The sequence below is a fragment of the Hydra vulgaris genome, chromosome 11 (assembly GCF_038396675.1).
Source record: "Hydra vulgaris chromosome 11, alternate assembly HydraT2T_AEP".
Taxonomy (NCBI): domain Eukaryota; kingdom Metazoa; phylum Cnidaria; class Hydrozoa; order Anthoathecata; family Hydridae; genus Hydra; species Hydra vulgaris.
The window spans coordinates 1,832,920-1,856,502 of record NC_088930.1 but is presented as its reverse complement, the minus strand read 5'-3'; the positions used below and the strand labels follow the sequence as shown (position 1 = coordinate 1,856,502).

The 23,583-nt window shown below is 30.8% G+C and overlaps 1 protein-coding gene across 1 annotated transcript in view; it reads right to left on the bottom strand.

The window, feature by feature from the left end:
• Positions 1-19,799, bottom strand: part of LOC100214096 (elongator complex protein 2) — a 119,317-nt gene extending 99,518 nt beyond the window's left edge. Inside the window, exons 1-2 of the mRNA XM_065809779.1 lie at positions 19,641-19,799; positions 19,453-19,525 (exon numbers count right to left, since the gene is read on the bottom strand). Of these exons, the coding sequence (XP_065665851.1) occupies positions 19,453-19,525; positions 19,641-19,775 (208 nt within the window). The 5' untranslated portion in view covers positions 19,776-19,799. The remainder of the gene's footprint in view (positions 1-19,452; positions 19,526-19,640) is intronic.
• Between the last annotated feature and the right edge of the window lie 3,784 nt (positions 19,800-23,583).

Sequence of the window (23,583 nt, the reverse complement as noted above, 5' to 3'; positions counted from 1 at the left end):
TAAAAACATCAGTTACTTTGTTCACTTGTTAAAAACATCAGTTACTTTGTTCACTTGTTTAAAATGTCATCAAAACTGTTTAAAGTTATTGAAGAAATGTGGAAACTGTTGAAAGATTTTAATATATATTGAAAAATACATGCTCATATAATTTATTTTTTAATTTTTAATAGATTATATTTTATATATATAATATAAACATTTAAAAAAGGAAAATAGTATATTTACTATGATATAATTTTATTAAAAACAATTTAAAGTTTTTTAGAAGCAATTTACCCAATTATAATACCAAACTCATTCATTTAAAATTAAATTACAAGCGTTTTTTCTTTCTCTTCTGTTCTAAATGCTTAGTGTAAGTAATGCAATAAAAATAAGAAGATCTTTTAAATGTGCTTTTTAATTTTCTTATAACTCGCCTTGTAACAACTCAGAATGTAAATAACGAAAAAAAAAATATTTTTTATAATTTTATATTTATCAAATATAAATTTATATTTTTTGCCTCTTGACATTTATAACCTGCAGTTTAAAAAACTCAATAAAATGAATTTATGTATCAAGAAAAATTCTTAATTATTTACATTTGCGCCAAAAATAGCTCATGTAAACTAATTTAGGGGAGTGAGGACTCCAGCAAGAGCTAAACCTCTCTAATCTTGCCATGGCTTAAGAGTATACAGTTATGTGTTATAAGCAAATAGAATTCCTTTAGACTTTCAAGAAAATCGTAAATCTAGATGAAAAACAACACAAGTTTGATGGAACCATGTAATACCCCAGTGATACCCCAGAAACTATTAAAAGCAAAGGTATAATAAAATAACTTTCCCAGACCTTAAGAGAGCTTATTGAGACTGGCCTGCTAGACTATATCAAAAACTTCACTTTCTAATACAATATTTATATATATTATTACTGAACTTTATAGTAGTAGTAATGCTCACTTATGTCTGTTTGACACGGAACTCTTGGCAGCCATTAAAGCTGAGTGAATATATATATAAATACATATTAACTTTAAATTTATATAAATATCTATATATGTATATAAACTTTTTACGAAGTGTAAAAAATTTACAGATATGTAAATAGTTGAATGTGGAAATTTTAAAATTAAAATTTAAAAGTTTAAAATTAAAATTGTAAAAATTGTTGAGAGGAGGAAAAAGTAACAAAACTTTGTAATCAAATAAAAGTTACTTAAGTAAAATTTTATTCAAGTACAAGTAAATGTTACCGGTCGAAAAGTTTACTCAAGTAAAAGTGAAAAGTAGTAAACTGTCTCATTAAAAATTTTTACTTTTTTAACAGTCATTTTCAGGTAACAAAACATAAACAACTAATATTTGTAAGTGTGCATTTATTAATATAAATAATGTGATAAATAAGTCGTTATTTAATACTCAGTTTATCAGTTAAAGATTAAAAATTTTTTATGTTTTTTTACTTTGTATAAAATGTAAATTTTCTTTTAAAATTCTTATAGGAAGAATAAAATTTAAAACATAAGTGAGGCACGATTTAATGTCTTAATGTAACTTTGCCTCAAACATTAATGAAAATTTTAAGTAAACAATTTCATAAAACGTTTTTTTAACAATTAAAAAAATCAAAACTTTTTGTGAATTTAAATTCGTAACAAAATTTTTTTAAAGATTTAAAATGTAACGAATTACAATATTAAAAAATAAATACTTAAGAGAAAAAGTACACATTAAAAAAAATGGATCTGGATCTTTTTGACTCAATGCATGGGTTTTGGTTGTCTCTGTTTCTATGAATAGGCAACTCATTCTATTATCTCCTAATGAGGGTACAGCTCTAAAACTCAGTTTTATGGTTCTGAGATTGACTGATATTCAGGTTTCCAGAACTCTTCGAGAGCTCTCAGAGAGGCTGATTCCATCAACAGCTTTAAAATATCAGATATAACAGTGCCATGCTGTGCATGAATAGTATTCCTGGTAATACTTTTGGTGTGCATTGTTGAGGCCACATTTGAAGCCCTTTGTTACAGCTTTGCAATTGTTTGAACTATTAAATAGTGTAGTGAGTACTATCTGTTCTTTAAGTCAAGTTCTTTAACCAATTTAAAAAATGAATCAAAATCTATAAAACACAAAAAACCATCGTCATGACCAAGTTTTCTAAATCTGTCATTCACTAATTCTCATGGTCCTTGAAGTAACTTTTTTTCTGCTGAGTCTCATCTCTTGCAAAGTGCAAAGAATGTAGAGAAACTGAGCACTGACTAGGTGCTCATTTGCTTTTGATCACAGTTTGATCTCTCTAAAACTATTTTCTCATTTTTCTTCATCATTGGAATTCCCATATCATCATACCTATTACAACTTTTTTTTCTCATCATTTTTGCTTCCAACAAGGCTGCAAGCAACCCCTGTTAGAGTTGGAAGTTACTTGAAGAGAAAAGATGAAGTAGATGTCACTAGAGACGCTAGCTCTTTAGAGCAGTGCCTGATATAGTATTTATAGAAAAGAGAAAGAGAAGCAACATTAAGGCGATGTGATAATGGTTGCAGGTTAGCAGCAAGAGCAGGTTCAACTATGTTTACAATGCGTTTTTGCACCTTGTCTAAAAGAGAAAGAGCATCATTAGAAGATCTTCACCAGATATGGCAACAGTATTCCATGCAAGGACTGATTTTAGATTTATAGAGATAAAGAATAGAATCCGAAGTAAGAATCCGAAGTAAGTGTAGAGCATGATAAAGAGATGCAACCTTAGCAGATGCAAATTTTGCAATGGATTTGATATATGGTTTTCAAGAAAGATCAGAAGTTAGACTTAATTCTAGAAGATGAAGGGTAGATGACTTGTCGAGTAAATCACCGTTCATAAATATAGGAAGATCTAAATTATTACAGTAGCGATTGGCTAAGAAAAATTGGGATTTATCTGAATTTAAGTTCACCAGCCACTGTGAGTCCCATGCTGTAGCAGAAGTGAGATCCTTTTCAACCTCAAATGCCCCCTTCAAGTAATCAGAGAGTGTTGGCTTCTTATCAAGACAAGAATAAATGGTAGTATTATCAGCGAACAATGCCCCCTTAGATGTGAGAATATCTGGAAGATCATTAATGCAAATTAAAAAGAGTATAGGGCCAAGGATAGAACTTCAGTGGTGTACACTTGTGTTTGCCCAATGGCGAATGCCATCCGAATCGTTCAAAGGGCTACTGGAAATAATATTTTGATGCAATTGAGTTGCCTGGCCGAGTATCTATTTAAATTGGTTAAATTTTAAACTTACTACTTAAATTTAAATTACTCATTATTTAAATTAATTTTTTTGTCACAGCTTGCATCTCTACATTTAGCAACACATTTGCCGCTAAAGGCAAATTTGTTATCTTGTTAAATTACTATTTATCAATGAAACAATTTTTGATAATTACTTTAATTACAAAATTTTGGATAATTGCTTTTTAATCTAACGTAACAATAAAGCAACATTTTTAAAGTCTAATTGTTGAAGTTTTTTTTCCTTTTTTTTCTATTAACTTAACTTATTCTGTTTAAATTATAACGCCGGTTTTCACTTTTTACAAAGAATGAATGAAAGTTTTGAATTCATAACTACTATTAATTAGCAAACGTTTTTACAAAATTAAAATATAAAAATTTCTTATGTTAAACGTTTATTTATCAAACGCTTTTAATTAAATAATAAATTTTTTTTTATTTAATTTTAAAACATTTGTTGAAAATGCCTTCTTTAATTAATATAAAATTTTAATATACAAATAAAGTTTCATTATAAGCTCTATAATAGAAAACATTCCATTGTTATATTATTAAAAATAATTTAAATAAAATGATACATTTTTATTTTAAAGAATAACTTCAAAAAAACTTTGATTGAAACCTATTTTACCATTATTATTCATTGAAATTACAAAAAAACTTTTAATTCTCTTTTTAAAAAAAGTGAGTGCGCAAAAAAATTACAAAGAAGTTTAAAACGCTGGTTTTAATGTTTTTAAAAAAACTTTTTTTAAAAGTCGTTACAGTTGCAATTTTTATTCAATCAAAGTTTAATTTTGATTGAATAAAATCGGTGGTGTACTGAGTGTACACCACCGATTTTTAAATAAAATAAGGTTCAGTGGTGTACTGAGTGTACACCACCGAACCTTGAGGAAACACTGAAGTTACAGGGTATGAAGAAGAGTGCTGTCCATTGAGAATAATTTTTATATTACGATTAAAAAAAAAGGATTCAATAGTCTTAAAGATGCTACCTGATATACCAAAAGAAGAAAGCTTATTGAGAAGACCAGCATACCAAATTTTATCAAAAACTTTAGAAATGTCAAGAGCGATACCCTTAACCTATCCACCTCTATCTAACGGGAAGTGTGTTTCAAAATTGCATATTTATGGTCAATTTTTCATAATTAGCTTTGACCCTAACCACAGATACTGTTTTGCGTATACACATTTTTCAATGCAAGTAATTGTTTACACCCACTCATGTTGAATTCTATTTGATATCAAAACTATATAAAGTTGCCAATTTATACATTGTCGAACATATAATTTGTATGTTAAATGTTAAAAAATATTATGAAAAATTTTAAAAATTAAAAAATTTACGCAAAAAGTTTTCAAATCATGAACTTTGCTATTTAATCATGGCAAAGTCAATATCATCAAGAACTAGAAAAAGAAGCGGATCAAAGCTTTCAGATTATATAGGTTCTGGAACAGATATTCTTGTATCGGAGTTACCAACGCTAAGAGATCTTCTTGGATATGGTCTATTTTTACAAGAAAGAAACAATAGAAACATGAAATTATCAGATAAAATCACTAATAAACAATGTTTACTCAAAGTTGATTGGTAAATGGATCCACGCCAATGCTTTATTTGTATATCCTGTAACACATATTGAACATTATATTACTGCAACATTAGTGAATGAATGGAATGCAGCCAACTTGGTTGTTACGGGAAAAGCAAGCTTAAAGAATAAAGTTAGATTTTTGGCAAAACTTGACAAATTGTTTGGTATACTGAATTGTAATTGCAAAATTATTACTTGTCAAGAGAAAAATTGTTTTTCAGAATGTAATGATGAAGCCCATATTAACTGTACGTGCAAATAGAAGAAAAAGATTCTAAAGAAAGAGTTAGTTTTTATACTTGGGCAAAGAGCTAAAATAGGGACGCCAGGGTGGTCCAAAAATATAAAGTTTAAAAATGCAATCCTCCACAAGGCTATTCTTATTCTATATGCTATTACTAATTTAATTCCAAAATTTGAATAAAATTAAGTAATATTTAGAGGTAGCAACTTTATAAGACTTCTTGAATTCATTATCGAAAATTCACATAATTTTACTTATTGATTTCTGATTATGTAAATTGTTGTTCTATTATACTTTAATGTTTCTTAAGACTAAACAAACTTTAAAACCAAGCTTTAACTTGATAATATAATCATGAAACAATATTAAACAATAGTTTCTAAAAAGTCAAGAAGTGTTCTTAGTGAAACATAAGAGCCGCTTTTGTCAGAACAGGAAACTCTTTCCAATGGCTGGACATTAGTTGCAACAGATACTGTCTCTGAGTTTCATCCTTTGCCAAGGAAGAATTAAAAGATTGAATGAGTGTAACCCCTCTTTCTGCACAATCATTTACAACCTTTAGAACTTTTACACTAGCCAGCATTGATTGGAAGGTTGTGTCAGAAGCCCAATTGGTCAGATGCTTTGACAAGAAGGTTCTTGCTTCTTCCTTTCCATTAATTGCTAGAAGATTGAAGATATTCAAAGAATGACTAGTGATGTATGTCTGCAATGGTGCACGACAGTCGAAATCTTTTAAGTCCAGACATTTGCGTGCATTTGCATTTGGTGGCAGAAAAAAGTTGACAACCATAGAAGCTTTAGTATCATCATCAACGCGTTCATCAAAGAGGGCGAGAGCAACAAGTGTCTCCAAAAAATACCACAAGTGCCGACCAAACGCCTTGATAGCAGACTCTCTGACTTTGATATTTGGGTACTTGTGTAGTAGAATTGGGAGATTCATATCATTGAAAGGAGCTCTTGATGCAAGAGAAGCTTCATGCCAATAGCGGGCATAGACCAGTGATACAAAAAGTGCAATGGACTCGATTCCAGCTATCTCTTTTGCAGTAAGTTTGACCTGATCATTAACTAGAAAAATCTTGATAGAATAGATGGCTTTAGCCATCCATGTGGCATGATGCATTGCTCCAGGTGCACAAAAACTAAATGTGCCTTCGCCTCCAAGGCAAACATAACAGCTGTAGTAGCTCCTTGTAGTCATCACGGGAGAGTTCTGCATGTACCGTGTCCCTGAAAAATGATATCATATCTGCACGAAGACCAATGGGCATACCTTCAAAGAGGATGTCAGGTGCAGACTTAAAATCATCCTTGTTGATGAATGGCCACATAGTTTAAAATCATTTAAACAGGCCTATTTCAGGTCCACTGGGTGGTCCATGAACAGCAGAGAACACATTGGCGAGCACGACCTCAAACATGTGATGGCGACAAGCAATCCATACAAGTTCCTTTTCCAGAGCTTTTTCAAGTAGAGTGCAGGTACCGATGTTCAATCCTGTGTTGGAAGCTGTTGTCTTGAAGACTAATCCTTGAATCAATGGTTTGAGTTGCCAGTCTTCTAATATACATAAGCAGGCATTACACTGTTCTTCGCCTGTGCCACGCCCAATCTTTGGGACAGCAAGCAGTTGCTCCTTTTTTTCCCTGAAACAAGAATGGCTATTCGATCTACAAGTTATTTGCTGTTGCCTGTAAGGTCTGGAAGCAATTTTCCATCCCAATGAAGTAGTAACGGATAATCCATGTTGGCTGAGAATGATGCCTGTTGTGCAGTTGCTACTGCCTTCCGTGTGGCCATACGAGCACATTTAATGGTACTACGAGACAAAGTCACATCGTCTGACTCCACACTGAGCGCTTGTGCCACTGGCCCAATAACAAGCATGGCACCTCGATCAGGAAGGTTGAAACTTTAGAAGTTTTAAACTTCTAGCAATCGTTAGTCTATTTTCAATGTGGTGGAACATAAAATTTTTCAAGACTGCACCATTTGTCGACAATTCAGAACCAAGAATTTCCTCTTCACACTTGCCAATCAGCCAAACTTGTGGTGAACTTCTGGTCATAGGCTGCGTCATTGTTATCTATGATATAAAAAAATTATCACAGAAATTTTGTAAAGTACTGTAATTCATTAAAATAGCTTTAAATTATTTAACACAAATATTAATACTATTTATAAATTCATCAATGGTCTAATAATCGCCAATCGACAAAAAGCAACTACGTACTTAATTCCTAAAAATTATTGATCGTAGTTCATACACCGCTTACTTAAGACCAATAGATTAATAAAATAATACATAAATAAAATTGTACATGCTATACACAATTTTAATCAGTTTTTACATAGCGAGAACCTTGTCATGAACTTAAAATAAAAATTGTTCTCTTGGCTGCTACCTCTAAATATGTTCCAAATTAACCAAAATTTGTCCTGAACATTCCTATTACCAAATGGAATAAAAGGAACCTTGTGGAGCAGCATTCTGATAACATTTATTTTTTAGCATTGTATCGTGGACCGCCCTACGGTCCGCATCAAATTGGATTAGCTGACTTGAAAGAAAACAAAAAGCTACATAAAATTGGAGAAAGAAGATTGAAGGAAGAAGTAAGATTTTTTTAATTAGTTACGTTTGTAATTAGCAATTAGTTAATAAAGAAAAATTAATTAAACTCCAAAATTAAATTAATTTTAGTTATATTACAAATATAGCTGCCTGTTTCAACTTAAAAATAACAAAATCTAATTAAATTCAAAATGAAATTTTTACATATGACAATTAATATTTTAATTGTATTAGGAAACGACAACTAAAAAATCTATTCATTAAACTATATGTACTTACAATATTTTACAAAACATCAATTAATGAAAATTCAATTACTTTATCCATAGCTAAAGCAAAAAGCGTCTGAAGAACTGCAACAAACAATTATAAGTCAGGAAGAAAAGTTTGAATTTGAATTTAGCGAAACAGATGAACTATTTAGTAATGAATGTTCCACAACAAACAGCAATACTGAACTCATTCTAATGTGTTGACAGAATGAAGATCAGGAACATTTACGAGGGCAAAGGAATTATGAAAGTATTTCCAAAATAGCGTTAGCAAGCATACGGTATGGTACATGCTTATGGGAAACAGTTGCTATTGCAACAGCAGCTTGGATGGACGCAGAAATAGTTAAAGAAGATGATACCAAGTTGGTTATTGACCACAGCAAAATCAAGAGAGCTCAAGAAAAAATTATGCAGTCTCTTTCTAGAGAGTTTGATACTCAATTCAGGTCTACCATTATTGAATGTGTTTTTTTTTTTATGGCAGAATTGATAATACAAAAGTTCAATTAGTAGTCGAAGGTTCGTCTAAATGTTATCCTGCTACAATCAAAGAGGAACATTATACAGTATGTCAAGAGCCCGGTGGTAGGTATCTTTTCCATTTCACACCTGAAAAAGTTCAAAAACATATGAAACACGCTGAAGTAATTGCTCAGAATAAATACAAATTTTTGAAAAGTAATGGTGCCAATAAAAGCTTAACAGCAATTGGTAGTGATTCTACTAGTATTAACATAGGGTGGTCAGGCAGAGCAATACATTGGCTGGAAGTAAAGTTAGAAAGAAAGCTAAACTGGCTGGTTTGCGCACTCCATACTAATGAACTTCCTCTACGTTATCTGATAATAACTTTTGATGGAGAGTCTCTGAGCAGCATCAAATGGAGAGGCAGCATTGGAAAATTATTAAATGACGCAACTGTTCTGAAAATTAATCCATCCTTTGAAAAAATTGATGTCGGAAATCCGCTTATTACTCTAAAGGATGAAGTAATCAAAAATTTATCCTCCGATCAGTTTTATGGGTATAAAATAGTTTCTGCTATTAGAAGTGGAAATATACCTGCAGACTTGGCTTTACTTGAAATTGGGCCAGTTAATCATTCAAGATGGTTGACAACAGCCAACAGACTTTGCAGAGTTTGGGTCTCAAAACATGAGTTGGAAGGCGAAAATTTAAAAAACCTTAAATTAATAACTGAGTTCATTGTTGGCGTTTACATGTGTACGTGGTTTAAAAGTTGAGTACAGGTTTACTGAAGGACCGAGACATATTCTTTACCAGCTTAGCCTTCTGAAACATCAATCAAGTGAAGTAGTAGAGATTGTTACGCCAACAGTTCGACGTTCAGCGTGGTATGCTTTCCCTGAGTGCATCATACAGACAATGCTCTGCTCAGAGAATGTAGAGGAAAGAAAGAACAGTATAGAGTTAATTGTGAAAATCAGAGGTCCTGGTGATGAAAAACTTCAAACTGGTGATAAAAATGTGAGAACTAGAATAACTCTAGAAATAAAACCTGATGCAACAACGCTTATACAGCTAATCGACTGGAATATATCCTATGAGCCTATTCTTACTTGTGATCTGACAACAGAAGAAGTAAAACAGATAATATTTCAGCCTATGATTGTTCCAAATTGGCCTTGTCATGGATAGTCAATTGAAAGATGAGTTAAACAGGTAACAGAAGCAGCAAGCAAAGTTTATTCTCAAGAAAAAAGAGATGGTTTTATAAAAAGGGCAGGACTTATCGAGAGAATTGATGTCTACTAATCGGTCAAAGAAAGATTTGATTTTAATGACAAAAAAAAAAAAGAAATGTATATTTTATTTTGTTAAAATAAAACTGTAATAAAAAAAAATCTATTTTTATTAAATAAACTATTATAAACATTTTAATAATAATAATTTTGAAAAATTAAAAAAAATTTAAGCCGACAAAAATATACAACCACAAGCAAAAATTTGCTATTCTAGTAAGAATTTTCTGCGAATTTAAGTGAATACTAATTATCGATTCCCGGTAGCTAAATCATTTCGGATTTTTAAACCTAAGCTTTTTTTAGTAAAATTATATATAAATACAAGTTTTTAGAATACAGGGTTTTCAATCTGGAAAAAAAAAAGTATGACACGCACTAGTAGTTAGACGAGCCAGATCGCTCTCCAGGATTTTTGAAATCAGGATAGCAGATGCCGCTTTTCAGCATGCCAGAAAACAAGACTCCGATAAGCACTTGTTAAATAGTTTTGAAAGTATAGATGACAGCTCTGGAGAACACTTCTGCAAGACTTCAACAGCTATGTTGTCCGAAAGTTGAAGCAGGAAATCATTTTAGATACAGAAGCTGGAGTGATACAAATGTCAAGCAAAGGATCAACCTGTTTGTTGGCTATATCAGGTAGAACGCAACTAGTGGAATCAAGAGATGATATTGATGAAAAGTTCTTAGCAAATAATTCAGCTTTGTCTTAAGGCGAGGTGACAAAATCTGAAACGTACAAGAGAGATAGAATAACAGATTTGCCCTTATTATTTAAACTGTTAAAGATTCTCCAGAAGTCACGAGAGCCTAATTTTTTAGATGAAGTACAAGATTTCATGACCTTAAAATAGCAGGCTCTAGCATTAGACAAAACCTTTTTACAATAATTTCTACTACCTTTTTATAATAGATTCTAGCAATAGTAAACAGACCTCTGTTTTCTGGAGAAAGATACCTGGACCATCACGAAGAAAATCACAGAAAGAGTCCCAGTCAGCTTTAAGGTAGTTGTAAGAGGTACGATGATAGGGGGATTCAAATGATGAAGAAGAATAAGATAATAGTTTTAGAGAGACCAAACTGTGATCAGAAGCATCTAAGGGTGAATGTGGAGAAACTGAGCACTGACAAAAATCAAAAACAATTCATAAGTCTAGTAGAGAGGGTACATGATTCGGATTGTCTGGAAAACGAGTTAAAAAGTTGACTACTTGAGTTAGAGATTGAGAAAGGCAAAAGTTGTGGGCCTTAACGCCTGCAGAATCATTGACACTAGAGCCAAGTCATTCAATGTGATGAGCATTCAAGTCACCAACAACAAAGATATTAGCTTACGGATAAAGAGAAAGGGCTAGGTTAATTTGATCAGAAATAACATCAATAAGAGTGCAGTCTTGAGATGAAGGAAAGCGATACAGAACATTGAGAAAAATGATTTTGAATTGAATTTGAATTGAGTGAAGGGTGATTTTGAATTGAATTTGAATTGAGAAAGGTGATTTTGAATTGAATAGAATTGAGTGAAGTAGACACATAAAAGAATAGTCTTTGGATTCAAACCTAGTTTCTCAACAGAAGAAAAGTTACTTCCAAGAACACAAATATTAGTGAATGATTAAGTTTAGAGAACTTGGTGATGACAATGGTTTTTTGTGTTTTACAGTTTTTGGTACTTAAGTCATTTTTAAATTTGTTAAAGAACTTGACTCAAAGCATTGATAGTACTCAGTACACCATTTAAAAGCCCAAGTAATTGCCTCATTAAGTTACTATTAATAAACCTTAAGCCGTAACAAAGGGCTCCAACTGTGGCCTCAATAATGCTTACCAAAAGTACTAACCATCCATGTGCAACTTGGCACTGTTAGTACTCTGATATTTTACAGGTGTTGATGGATCCGCCTCTCTGAAAGCTACCACAGAGTTCGAGAAACCAGACTACCAGTCGGCCTAAGAACCATATAACAGAGTTTTAGAGCTGTACCCTCATTAGGAGATAAAAGAATGAGTTGCCTAGTTATAAAAACAAAGAAACAAGCAAAACCCATGCATTGAGTCAGGAAGCTCTAGCATTCAACATCCTAAACTGGAAACAATCTATTATAAATACATCTGTGCCAGCCTAATAGATGAAGAAGAGGTGCGAGGCTGGTCAACAGATAGAATATGTTTACCCCTTAAAGCAACTTATAAGGTAAAATAAAGTAGTTAAACTTTAACAACTTAGCTTTAACTTAAACAACTACTTTAAAGCTGACTGGGATTCTTTCTGTGATTTTTTTCGTGATGGCTTTGGGTAGAAATCTTTCATCTTCCTGCTGACAAATGTGCTTTTTATGTTACTTCTTGGATTCAGGCTGGCTTGAAATCTTTTATTCTATATTAATGATTCAAAGTTAAGCCTCACTCTTCTTCATGGTTTTCCTCTCATTGTCCTACTGCAATTTCCAATCGTAATGATTACTTCCATATCTATCGCCAAAACAATTTTCCAGAAAACAGATGTCTGTTTACTATTGCTAAAAACTATTGTAAAAAGGTTTTATCTAACATTAAAGCCTGCTATTCTCAGGTCACAAAATCTCATATTTCATTTCAAAAAAAGCTTTATTGACTTCTGGAGAATCTTTAACAGTCTATAATAAGGGCCTCATAATAATCACCTCACCTAAAGACAATGACAAATTAATTGCTAAGAACTTTTCATCAATCTTATCTCTTGATTCCACTCATCACATCCTACCTGATGCACCCAACAAACAGGTTGAGCCATTGCTTGACATTTATGTCACTCTAGCTTCTCTATCTAAAGAGATTTTCTGAATAGACTCTTCTACAGCTTGTGGTCTGGACAACATACCTGTTATAGTCTAGCAGATATATCTCTCTTCAGCGCTGTCGCCTATACTTTTATAATTATTTAACAAGTGCTTATCAGAGTCATGTTTTTCAGCCTGCCGGAAAGCGGCATCTGTTATCCTTATTTTCAAAAATTAACTACCATCCCATAAGTCTTCTTCCTATCAGGACTGTGGAGTCAGAGTCGCAACATTTTTAGCGGAGTCACTAAACAAAATCGCGACTCCGACTCCAATAGTAAAACTTCTCGGTATTGCACGTGCAAACAAAGTTTTCAATTAATCTTATATTCATACTAAACCTCAAAGAACTTTTCATAAATTTTAAAAAAAAAATTTTTTTAACTTATCGTGTAATACTTTTTAAAGAATTTAAAGAATTTTTGAAAAACTTTGAAAAATTTTTGAAAAATTGGAGTCGAAGTTGTACTCTGGAAATTTCAATGACTGGAGTCCGAGTTGGTACTTTTTTTTTACGACTCCACACCCCTGCTTCCTATCATAAGCAAAGTTTTTGAGTCTTAAAATAACAAATACTTAATTTCTTATTTTGAATCTGATAACTTACTTTCTGATCTAATATGGATTTTGATCTTTTTGTTCTACTGCTGACTTGTTAAAGGTAATAACCAATAGGTTTTAACATGCTTTAAATAGATATGGAGAGGTTAAGGTTATCGCTGTCGACAATTCTAAAGCCTTAGATAAAGTTTAACATGCTGGTCTTCTCCATAAGCTTTCTTCTTATGGTGTATCAGGTAACATCTTTAAGATTAATTAATCCTTCCTTACCAATTGTAGTATTAAAATTGCCCTCGATGAACAGCCCTCTTCTATATACACTGTAACTTCAGGGGTTCCTCAAAGTTTTATCATTGGCCCTATACTCTTTTTAACTTACATTAACAATCTTCCAGATTCTCACATCTAAGGTGGCATTGTTCGCTGATGATACTACCATTTAATCTTGTCTTGATAAGAAGCTGACACTCTCTGATTGCTTCAAGGGGGCATTTGAGCTTGAAGAGGATCTCACTTCTGCTACAGCATGGGGCTATCAGTGGCTGGTGAACTTTAACTCAGGTAAAACTCAATTTTTTTTCAGCTAATTGTTATCAACAATCTAGATCTTCCTATACTTTTGAATGGTAATGTTTTGATGAGTCATCTACCCTTCGTCTTCTAGGATTAACTCTAACTTCAAATCTTTCTTGGAAACCATGTATCAAATCCATTGCAAAATAGCATATGACAAGGTTGCATCAAGGTTGGATCTTAAATGATGCCTTTTCTTATCTAGACAAGGTGCAAAAATGCATAGTAAACATAATTGGACTTGCTCTAGCAGCCAACCTGCAACCATTGCCACATTGTTGTAATGTTGCTTCCTTTTCTTTTACCTATAAAAACTATAATGGGTGCTGCTATAAAAAGCTAGCATCTCTAGTGCTATCTACTAAAATTCATTCTCGTGTTACTCGTCATTCAATAAAGTCTTATCCTTTAACTGTGTTCCTAAGTGCTCCAAAAACTCTTATATGTCTAGTTTTTTCCTCAAACAGCAGATTTTTGGAATTCGCTCCATTTAACTTGTTTTCCTGATTCATATAATTTGCAATCTTCCAAGCTGTTTGTTATTGTTATCTTGCATTATAAATTCATCTTTTCTCTTTTAGTAACTTACAACTCTAATAGTTGTTGCTTGCAGCTTTGAAGGAAGTTAAGATGTTTAAAAACAAAAACAAAAAAAACAAAAACCAAAGTTTTGAACAGCTTTTTAAATATAGCTATAAAAGTTTGATTGTTTTCTTGACATATGGGCTGTATAAATTTCTTTCCTTTTTTTTTTTCTTTTTTTTTTTTTGACAGGATTCATAACTTTATTAAATGTCTATTAAAACTATTACACTCTAAACAAAGCTATAAGCAACACTAATAAGTTTGGAGTTACTAGAAAACAAAGAAAGTTAAAAACTTTAAAGAGCATGGAAAGCTCTGTTAAAGAGCAAGGAAACAGTTGACAGAAAACTTAAAAAGTTATAGTTTATATGAGCCAGAAAAACATGAAAGAAAAACATGAAGATGGGAGAGGGTTTTAAAACATTGATATGTAGAAAAAACAAGAATAAAGGTTTTTGAAGAAAGAGCATTAATAGACAGATACATTAAAATGATGAAACTTTGCTGAATGACGAGTAAAGCAAGAGTTTTAGTTGATGAAACTAGAGAATTTGAGCAGCAACCATGATAGCATTAGTAGAAGAGTAAGAAATGCAACCTTACAGCAATGGGATAATGGCTCAAACATGTCAGATAGAGCAGGCCCATTTACATTTATAATTTTTGGATTTGTGCATTTTTGTACCTTGTCTAAAAGATAAAGAACATTGTTAGAAAAACCAGCCTAAATAAGGTAACAGTATTCTATACACGGATGTATATTTAGTAGTTAAAAAGAAAACGTGGAGCACAATAAAGAAAAGTAACCTTAGCAGATGCCAACTTTGCAATTGATTGTATATATGGTTTCCATGAGAGGTCAATAGTGAACCAAGAAAAAATAAAGTAGAGAATTCAGTGAGGGTTGCCATTCATTAATATAATTATGTCAACAGTATTACAATAGCTGTTTGCAGTAAATAGCTAAAGTTTGTTAGAGTTAAAATTCACAAGCCACTGCAAGCCCAAATCTGTTACAGAAAAGAGATCAGATTCAAGATTTGCTGCCTGTTCTAAGGAATCAAAAAGAGCTTATAATGTAGATAAAAAACAATACAGGACCTAGGATAGAACTTTGAGGTACCTCAGAAATTACTGGAAATGAAGAAGAGTGTTGGCCTTCGAGGATGACTTTAATACTGTTGTTAAAAATGACAAAACTATAGAACCAAGTAACTCGCCTTGGAGGGCACAAAAAGTAATAAAAACAAATGAAACACAAAAAAGACATAAAAAACAAATGTGTGTAGATTATTCTTAAACGATAAACAAACTCACATACTGTTGTATATATATATATATATATATATATATATATATATATATATATATATATATATATATATATATATATATATATATATATATATATATATATAATGCTATTCCTCTACCCAAAATAGATGACCAGATTAACAATTGCCCAAGTACAGTACTTTCAGTACTCTTAAACTTACAACCGTTTATTATCAAATCCCACTCTTATTAGAAGACAAGCCATATACAGCATTTGAAGCCAATGGCAAATTGTACCATTTGACTTGTTTGCCATTTGGTCCAACAAATGCAGTTGTTGCTTTTCAAAGAAAAATTGATGAATTTATAATTAGGAATTCTTTTTAAAAATACCTATGTGTATTTAGATAATATTACAGTAGCTGTTATGACTTAAGCTATACACAACCTTAATTTAAAGAAATTGTACAAAGCAGCCAAGGAAAACAAGCATACTTGTAACAGCTGCAAAAGTGTAATCTCAGTTAGTTCAATTAAACAACTTGGGTATGTTGTATTTAATAAATAAAGTATTTATATAATAATATATTGAATAAAGCTAGACTCAGAGAGGTTGGAACCCCTACTTAATATGCCAGCACTGCCATTTGTAAAGCATTATAAAGGATTGTAGGTTTTTTTTTGTACTATTCAAAGTTGATCTTTAATTACTGAAAAAGTACGCCCATTGTTTCAGTGTTCAACATTCCCGCTCAATCAACAAGCTAGAGACACTTTTAAGCTACTAAAAAACGATATTGCAAACACTGTAGTAAAAACAATTGATGAAACAATTTCATTTGTTGTTGAAAGAGATTTTTTGTTAGCTGCAACATTAAACAAAAATGGACAGAAGCATAAGCTATTGTGGAAGCCCTTCAGAAATGGAAACACCATTTGACCGAGCACCACTTTACCTCAGTGACTGACCAACAGGCTGTTTTATATATGTTCAATCAGAGCCATTAAGTCAAAATAAAAAATGATAAAAAAATCCAATCGCATACTGAACTTGGTTGCTGCAGCTATGACATACAGTATCGACCAGGTAAGTATAATCAAGCTGCTGATTACTTAACATGTTCCTTATGTTCTACTTTACTGATTTAAAAGCTGCCGAAGAATGAAAGCATAAGCTCCATTTGTTCCTATATAAGTGATAATAAAGGATGAACCATATTGACTACAGTCAGAATCTACCGTACTCTGTAGAAAAAATTAAAATTGTTGTAAACCAGTGCATTACCTGTTTTAAACTGAAACCTCAATTTTACAAACCACCTATTGCTCACCTTATAAAAGCAACCCAACCATTCGAACACCTTAATATAGATTTTAAAGACCCCCTTCCAAGGTTAATCAAGCCTCATTCTACTCTGCATTTTTTTACCATCTTGAGCAGTCGCTTTATCAAACAGTAATCATTTTTTTGATCTTTTTTACAAGAACATTTCTCTTTAAAACAATTTTTTTTTTATTATTCCAAGAAGCCAATGTAAAAAGGTCCTATCTGACGTTAAGCTCTGCTATTTTAAGTTTACTTAATCTTGTTTCTTATCTCAGATGTTAGGATCTAGAGACTTTTGGTAAGTCTTCAACAGTGTCATTAACTAAAGTAAGTCTAACATTTATTCTCTAATTCATGGGTCTCACTTTTTACTTCTCTCCAGAATAAGGCAGAGTTTTTTGGAAAAAAATCTTACTCTAATTCAACTCTTGAATCTAATGGCCACACCCTTCCTGCCAGTTAAACAGATTACCTCATTGTTAAACATTAAAATCACTATGGCTTAGTTCTCAATTAAACACTTCTACAGTTTGTGCTCCAGACAAGATTTTTATCATAGTCTTAAAAAAGTGTTCTCCAGAATTCTTTTTAATTTTTGCTAAACTTTTAAAGAGTGCTAAATAAGTGGTTCAAAACTCTAGAAAACACTTTGACCTTTCTAACTACCCTACAATTAGTCTTCACTCTGTTTTTATTTTTATTTTTTTAACATTTTTGAGATTAATAAATTATTTCTTTCTAACTGCAGAATTAAAGTTATTCTTGAAGGCCTACACTCCACTTTATTTCAAGTAACTTTAAGGGTACCACAAAATTCTATCTTTGTTCCTGTAATGTTTCTTATCTACAATAAAAATCTTCATGAAAATTTTACATCAAAAGTACCTCTATTAGCAAAGGACTCAACTTTATACTCTTGTCTTGACAAAAAATCTTCACTTTTTGATTGCTTAGAACAAGCGCCAGTTTTTAATCTGATCTCTCTTCTGTAACAGCCCAAGGCTTGCAGTGGCTTGTGGATTTAAATTGTTTTTTAAATTGTTAAGACCAAGCTTAAACCACTCTCCCATTGTTGTAAGGATGCATTTTTTTCTTTTTTCTACAAATATTATCATGATCAATGTTCAAACGAGCTATCATCACTATTACGATAAGCCAAAACTCATTCTTACTTGGCCTCTTATTCAACAAGTTGCATCCTTTTACTGTATCTATCCCTTCATGCTATAAAAACTTTTATTAATTCAGTTTTTTGTCCTTCCACATCAAAAAACCCTTTTAACTCTTCCCTATCTTTGTGTTTTCATTTTTAATACATCCTACAACTTTTAAAGTCAACCATTTAACCAATTAACCATTTTCTAGTATTTTAACTTGTCCTCTATTTTAAAGCTACTCATAACTTAATAGTGGTTGCTTGCAATCTTGTTGAAAGTAAATTATAAATTTTTTTCTAGCCCCGGCTATCAACCCCTGATAAATCTTATAATTTTGCCAAGGCCAGGTTTGCAAAAAGTCTCATTTTTAGCCAGGGCCGGGGCCCCGGTCACTTACTATAACCATCTAATAAAAAATTAAATGTAGCAATTGGAATAATTAAATAAAAATATAATTTGAGACTTTCAAACCAGGATACTCAAATTATTTACAAATATTTTTGTATCAGTTAATTCAAGAATTTAAATTAAATTATTAATTTCTACAGAAGAAATTCTTGAATTATTATTAATAGAAATTATTAATAGAAAAATTATTAATAGAAATTAATTAAATTTTCGTATTAAAAAAACAAACTATTTTTTAAATTATATAATTATTAACTATTTATATTTTTATTTTAAATTATATAATTATCAACTATTTTTCAAATTATAAAAATAATTTAAAAAAAAAAGAATCTTTTAACAAATGTTTTAGATTAATACATGGTTTAACTAAACTGCTCAGATGTAAGCAACCTTAAATATGTAATTATGTAATTGTATAAAGATTTAAAATTATAATAATTAAAGGGAATGAGAATTCTGTCTGTCTGTGTTAACACTCTTTGTTCATGCTAAACTTGAAAACTATAATGTATACAGAAAAGGTAAATGAACTTCATCAAAAATCAATTGAAACAAGATCTTGGCAAATCAAAAATTTAATTAGTATTATTTTAGAGAATAAAATAAAATTTGCTATTATTTCAAATTCTATTTTAGATTTCACATTTTTCAGTTACTAATAAATTATGTATTATTTTAAAAAAATGCAACTATTATTTTTAACAATGATTTCACTGTTTAGTTTATACAAATTAAAATTTGTCAGCCAAGTTGTAGTAGCTAATTAAATGATAAAAGTTTATTTAGTGTTAATACGGTAGTGGTGTAGTAGATAATGTAATTTGGTAGAGTGCTCACTTATTTTTCAGAGTTAAAGAGTTGAGAGAGGAATGTAACCACAATAAACAAAAAAAAGTAGCCTCCCTAACTAGAATGGGTCAACTCACAAAAAATTAAAATAAAATAAAAATCAATTAAAACATTACTTATTCTAAAGACAAAATAAAAAATACAAACCATCTGAACTAAGCCAGCACACACAATTTACTCTTAAACCGTGTCCATTTAATATTTCAACAAAACATTCACTCTATAAAAAAACAGCATTTTAATGTAATTTAAAATTTATTAAAATGTTACTAACATAATCTAAAGCATTAAACAAATTGTTTAATTACCCAATTTAAACAGATGTTTTGACTAACCTCTGGATTATATACATAAACAGAATTACAGCCTCCAAATGCTATCAAACCTTTTTTTCCCCATGATAAAGCATTTAAGGTACGATTGCAGCCTGTTGCAAGAAAAACTGTTTTACAAAACCCATCTTCCATCATAAGATTAAGAATACTATTAACCTAAATGATTTCAATTACGTAAAAAAAAAATAAGAAAAGCATTTTCTTATACATTTATATTATATAAATATATATATATATATATATATATATATATATATATATATATATATATATATATATATATATATATATATATATATATTTATTTATTTATTTGAGACCAACATAGTGAAATAAGAACACTGTGTTTGTTCTAATTTCACTATGTTGGTTTCAAATGAATATATACAATGTAGAAAACTTGCAGAAAAAATGCAGAAAACTTTTTCATGACATTATTGATGTTTGAAAGAAAGAAAAGAAAAAAGAGGTAATAATTAAAAATTCTTTTGTTTAAAAAAAGTATGATATATGTAGGGTTGCCAAATGTCCAGCTTTTATGAAGGAGAACACAGTAAAAAAAAATATTTTAACAGCTTTGGTGCTGTATTCTCCTTCATAAAAGCCGGACATCTGGCAACCCTAGATATATGAAAATAGATTTTTCATTTCAATAATAATGTGGTTTTGTGCAACAGTAGAGTGCTCCTTTAGTAAGAAAGAGGTATATACCAATCAATCAATCTGATTGATTGATTTGTGCATCGGTAGAGTGCTCCTTTGGTAAGAAAGAGGTATATATCTCTATATGAATCAAACACTCAATATAAAAAAGGGGTACTGCTGGAGTTTTAGTGGGCTCCATACAAATGAAGCTTACTACATCTACAGAAGTACCCTTTTTGAGTATAATTCTTTAACATGATACTAGATCAACTCTTGTCAAATAATTTTTCATAACAAATGGAAAGGTAACCTTGTTGGCATTCAAAACTCTGTTGAAATACATATTATTTGTTAATATTTATTTTTCCAACAAATTTTAATTACTTCGATAAAATAATTGAAAAATTTGACACTACTAATCTTTTTACTTTATTATCAAAATAAATTAGTAATGTTTAATCTTTTAATTATGTCTACTGACTACTAAAAAAATTAGGTATGATTTCTTAATGGAAATGTAATTTCTTAGTCTGCTAAAAAGGTTAATGATAAAACAGTTTAAACAAGTTCAGTCTTTGTAAGAAATAAACAACCTTTGTATAAAGCTTAGCCACTATGACTCTACTATGAGTAAACATCCAAGCACTAATACCATCAAATTCTATCAAAATCTTACTAGAGAATCTTAATTAATAAGAAGAGGTCTCTGGTAAGAATCTTGCTGTAAGATTACGATTTGATATTACTTCTGGTTTCAAAATTAGAATCAAATTAACTAACCAGAATTAACATCAAAGATATAAGTTAAGGTAAATAAAATTTATCAACATGCCGATATTTTATAAAATTAGATGCAGTCGCACGTGCGCAACTTTATTACGCAGAATTTTTTTTTTATCTTTTTAGATTTTGTATTCCACTAAAAAAATAGATAGGAATAGGGTAACACAGGCCTACAAAATTTTACTTTTTTACTTTTTTTTTTGCATAAAATATGTTTTTTTTAAAGTATTACTCATTCTGATTTCAAATATTCACCCTTTTTCTGCTATCACATCAAGTTTTAAAGATATTAGAGTTCAAGTCCCAAAATATTTTTAAAAAAAAGACCCAGGTTGAAATACTTTAGAAGAAGTTTTTTTATGACTATATTAGGGATTACACCCCAAATATTTGGGATTTGAACCCTAATATCTTCAAAACTTGAAGTAATAGTAGAAAAAGGATTGCATATTTGAAATCAGAATGAGGAATACTATAAAAAAACATATTGTATGCAAAAAAAAAGTAAAAAAGTAAAATTTTTTTTTTTTTATACTTTTGATGTTAAGCAAAAAAAATATACAGCAAATCAATTTATTTTCTGAATAAATTTATTTTAAAATCGCTAGATATCATTTTTAGTAAAATACATTAAAAAATGTTTTTAAGAATTTATATAAAGTTGTCTACGGAGCATTGATTTGAGTTGAGTTCAGTAAATCAAAGGATCAAAGTAACATTTTAATCTTTTTTCAATAAAGTATATCAACTCATAGTAAAATGTGACTAAAGTCATTGAGTATGTATTATATTTAAATTATTTGATTAAAAATTTAAACATAATAATACTTAATCAACCCTTTAAATGAAAAAGAAATTGAAAATAAAAATGAAATTGAAAAGAAAAATGAAAAATAATTTATTTTATCTCTGTTTGCTGTTTTCCAAAGAATGCAGAGTGCTTTCTTGTGGTTCTACTTTAAGTATTTATTTTTATTTTTACCATTTATCAAATATATAAAACATATGATGACAACCCCGCTACTGACTGACAACAGGTCAGTTATTAGCTGGGTAATCACAATGACCATATACCTGACCTGTTATCAGGTCAGGTATATGGTCATCATGATCACCCAGCTACTGGTAACGTGTAATCCAGTGCAACCTGTTCCATGTCCTGTTGCCTTGTAGAATTTGCTTTCTAAGTAAAGACCAAAGAAGTGTACTTCCTGTCATAAATCTAAAATCTGTTATGCTTATAGTATAATATATACTTATAGAGTGTACATATATATACATATATATATATATATATATATATATATATATATATATATATATATATATATATATATATATATATATATATAAATATATATATATATATTTGTTTTTTATATAGTTGGAGGTATCATAGTAACTGTGTTAGGTATCTTAGTTACCTGTAATTTCCTATAAATGTTTGTGTTCTGTCTGAACCTCTGGTGTAGTGTTCGCTCACCCTTAAGTTAATTTATGTGCTTGTTCTGTTTAAAACTCTGATGCAGTGTGAGCTCAGAATCTTGTGACACCAACTATAAAACCTTTACAAACTTAATTTCTTGTGTTCTGTTAGATGTTATGTTTTTCCTAATGAATTTCCAAAATCTTCCCATTTTTGTTTAAAGTACTGCATACATGAAGTAACTTTTTTTAACTACTCCAGATCAGGTAAAGTTTAAGATTATTACGATCACCCTGCTACTGGTGTCATGTAACCCAGTACTATCTGTCTTGCGCTCTACTGCTTTGTAAGGTTTGCTTTTTATAGACAAATGCTTGGATAGACAAACTCCAAAACCCTGCCTTTGGGAATAAAGGCTAGAGGTGGTCCTCATCTTTTGAAGATGTTAACTGCACCCAGCTACTGTCTTGTAGAAGACCTCCTAGGCACAAACTTTAAGGGTAAGCAGAACAGTTCAATTGAACAGTCTCAAACCCCATCTACTTTTATTAGGCTGGCATAGGTATAAACTTTTTGTTTCCTACCTAGGATGCTGAATGATGAATCTTCTTGACTCTACTAATAAATTATTGCTTGTGCCTCTTTGATAGCTGCTATGCAATTTTTCCTAATATTTATTAATGAGGGTACAGCTCTAGAACTTTAATGGTTCTGAGGCTGGCTGGTAGTAAATTTTGAACTCTGTGGTAGCTCTCAGAGACGCTGATTCGATCAACAGCTGTAAAAGATCAGATTATTAATAGTGTCAAGTTGCTCATGAATGGTGTCTTTGTTAATGCTTTTGGTGTGCATTGTTGAGACCACATAAGGAGCCCTAAGTTACAACTTTGGGTTAATTAGCAGAACTGAGACAACTGCATAGCTCATTTCGTGGAATACCGAGCTCTATCTCTGAATGATTCAAGTTCGCTTTAAGCTTAAATCATTTCCAAAGTAACTCAAAATACTAAACATAAAAAACCATCCCTACGATCTAACAGTTTCAATATGTCTTTTACTAATATTCGTGATCTTCAATGTAACTTTCTA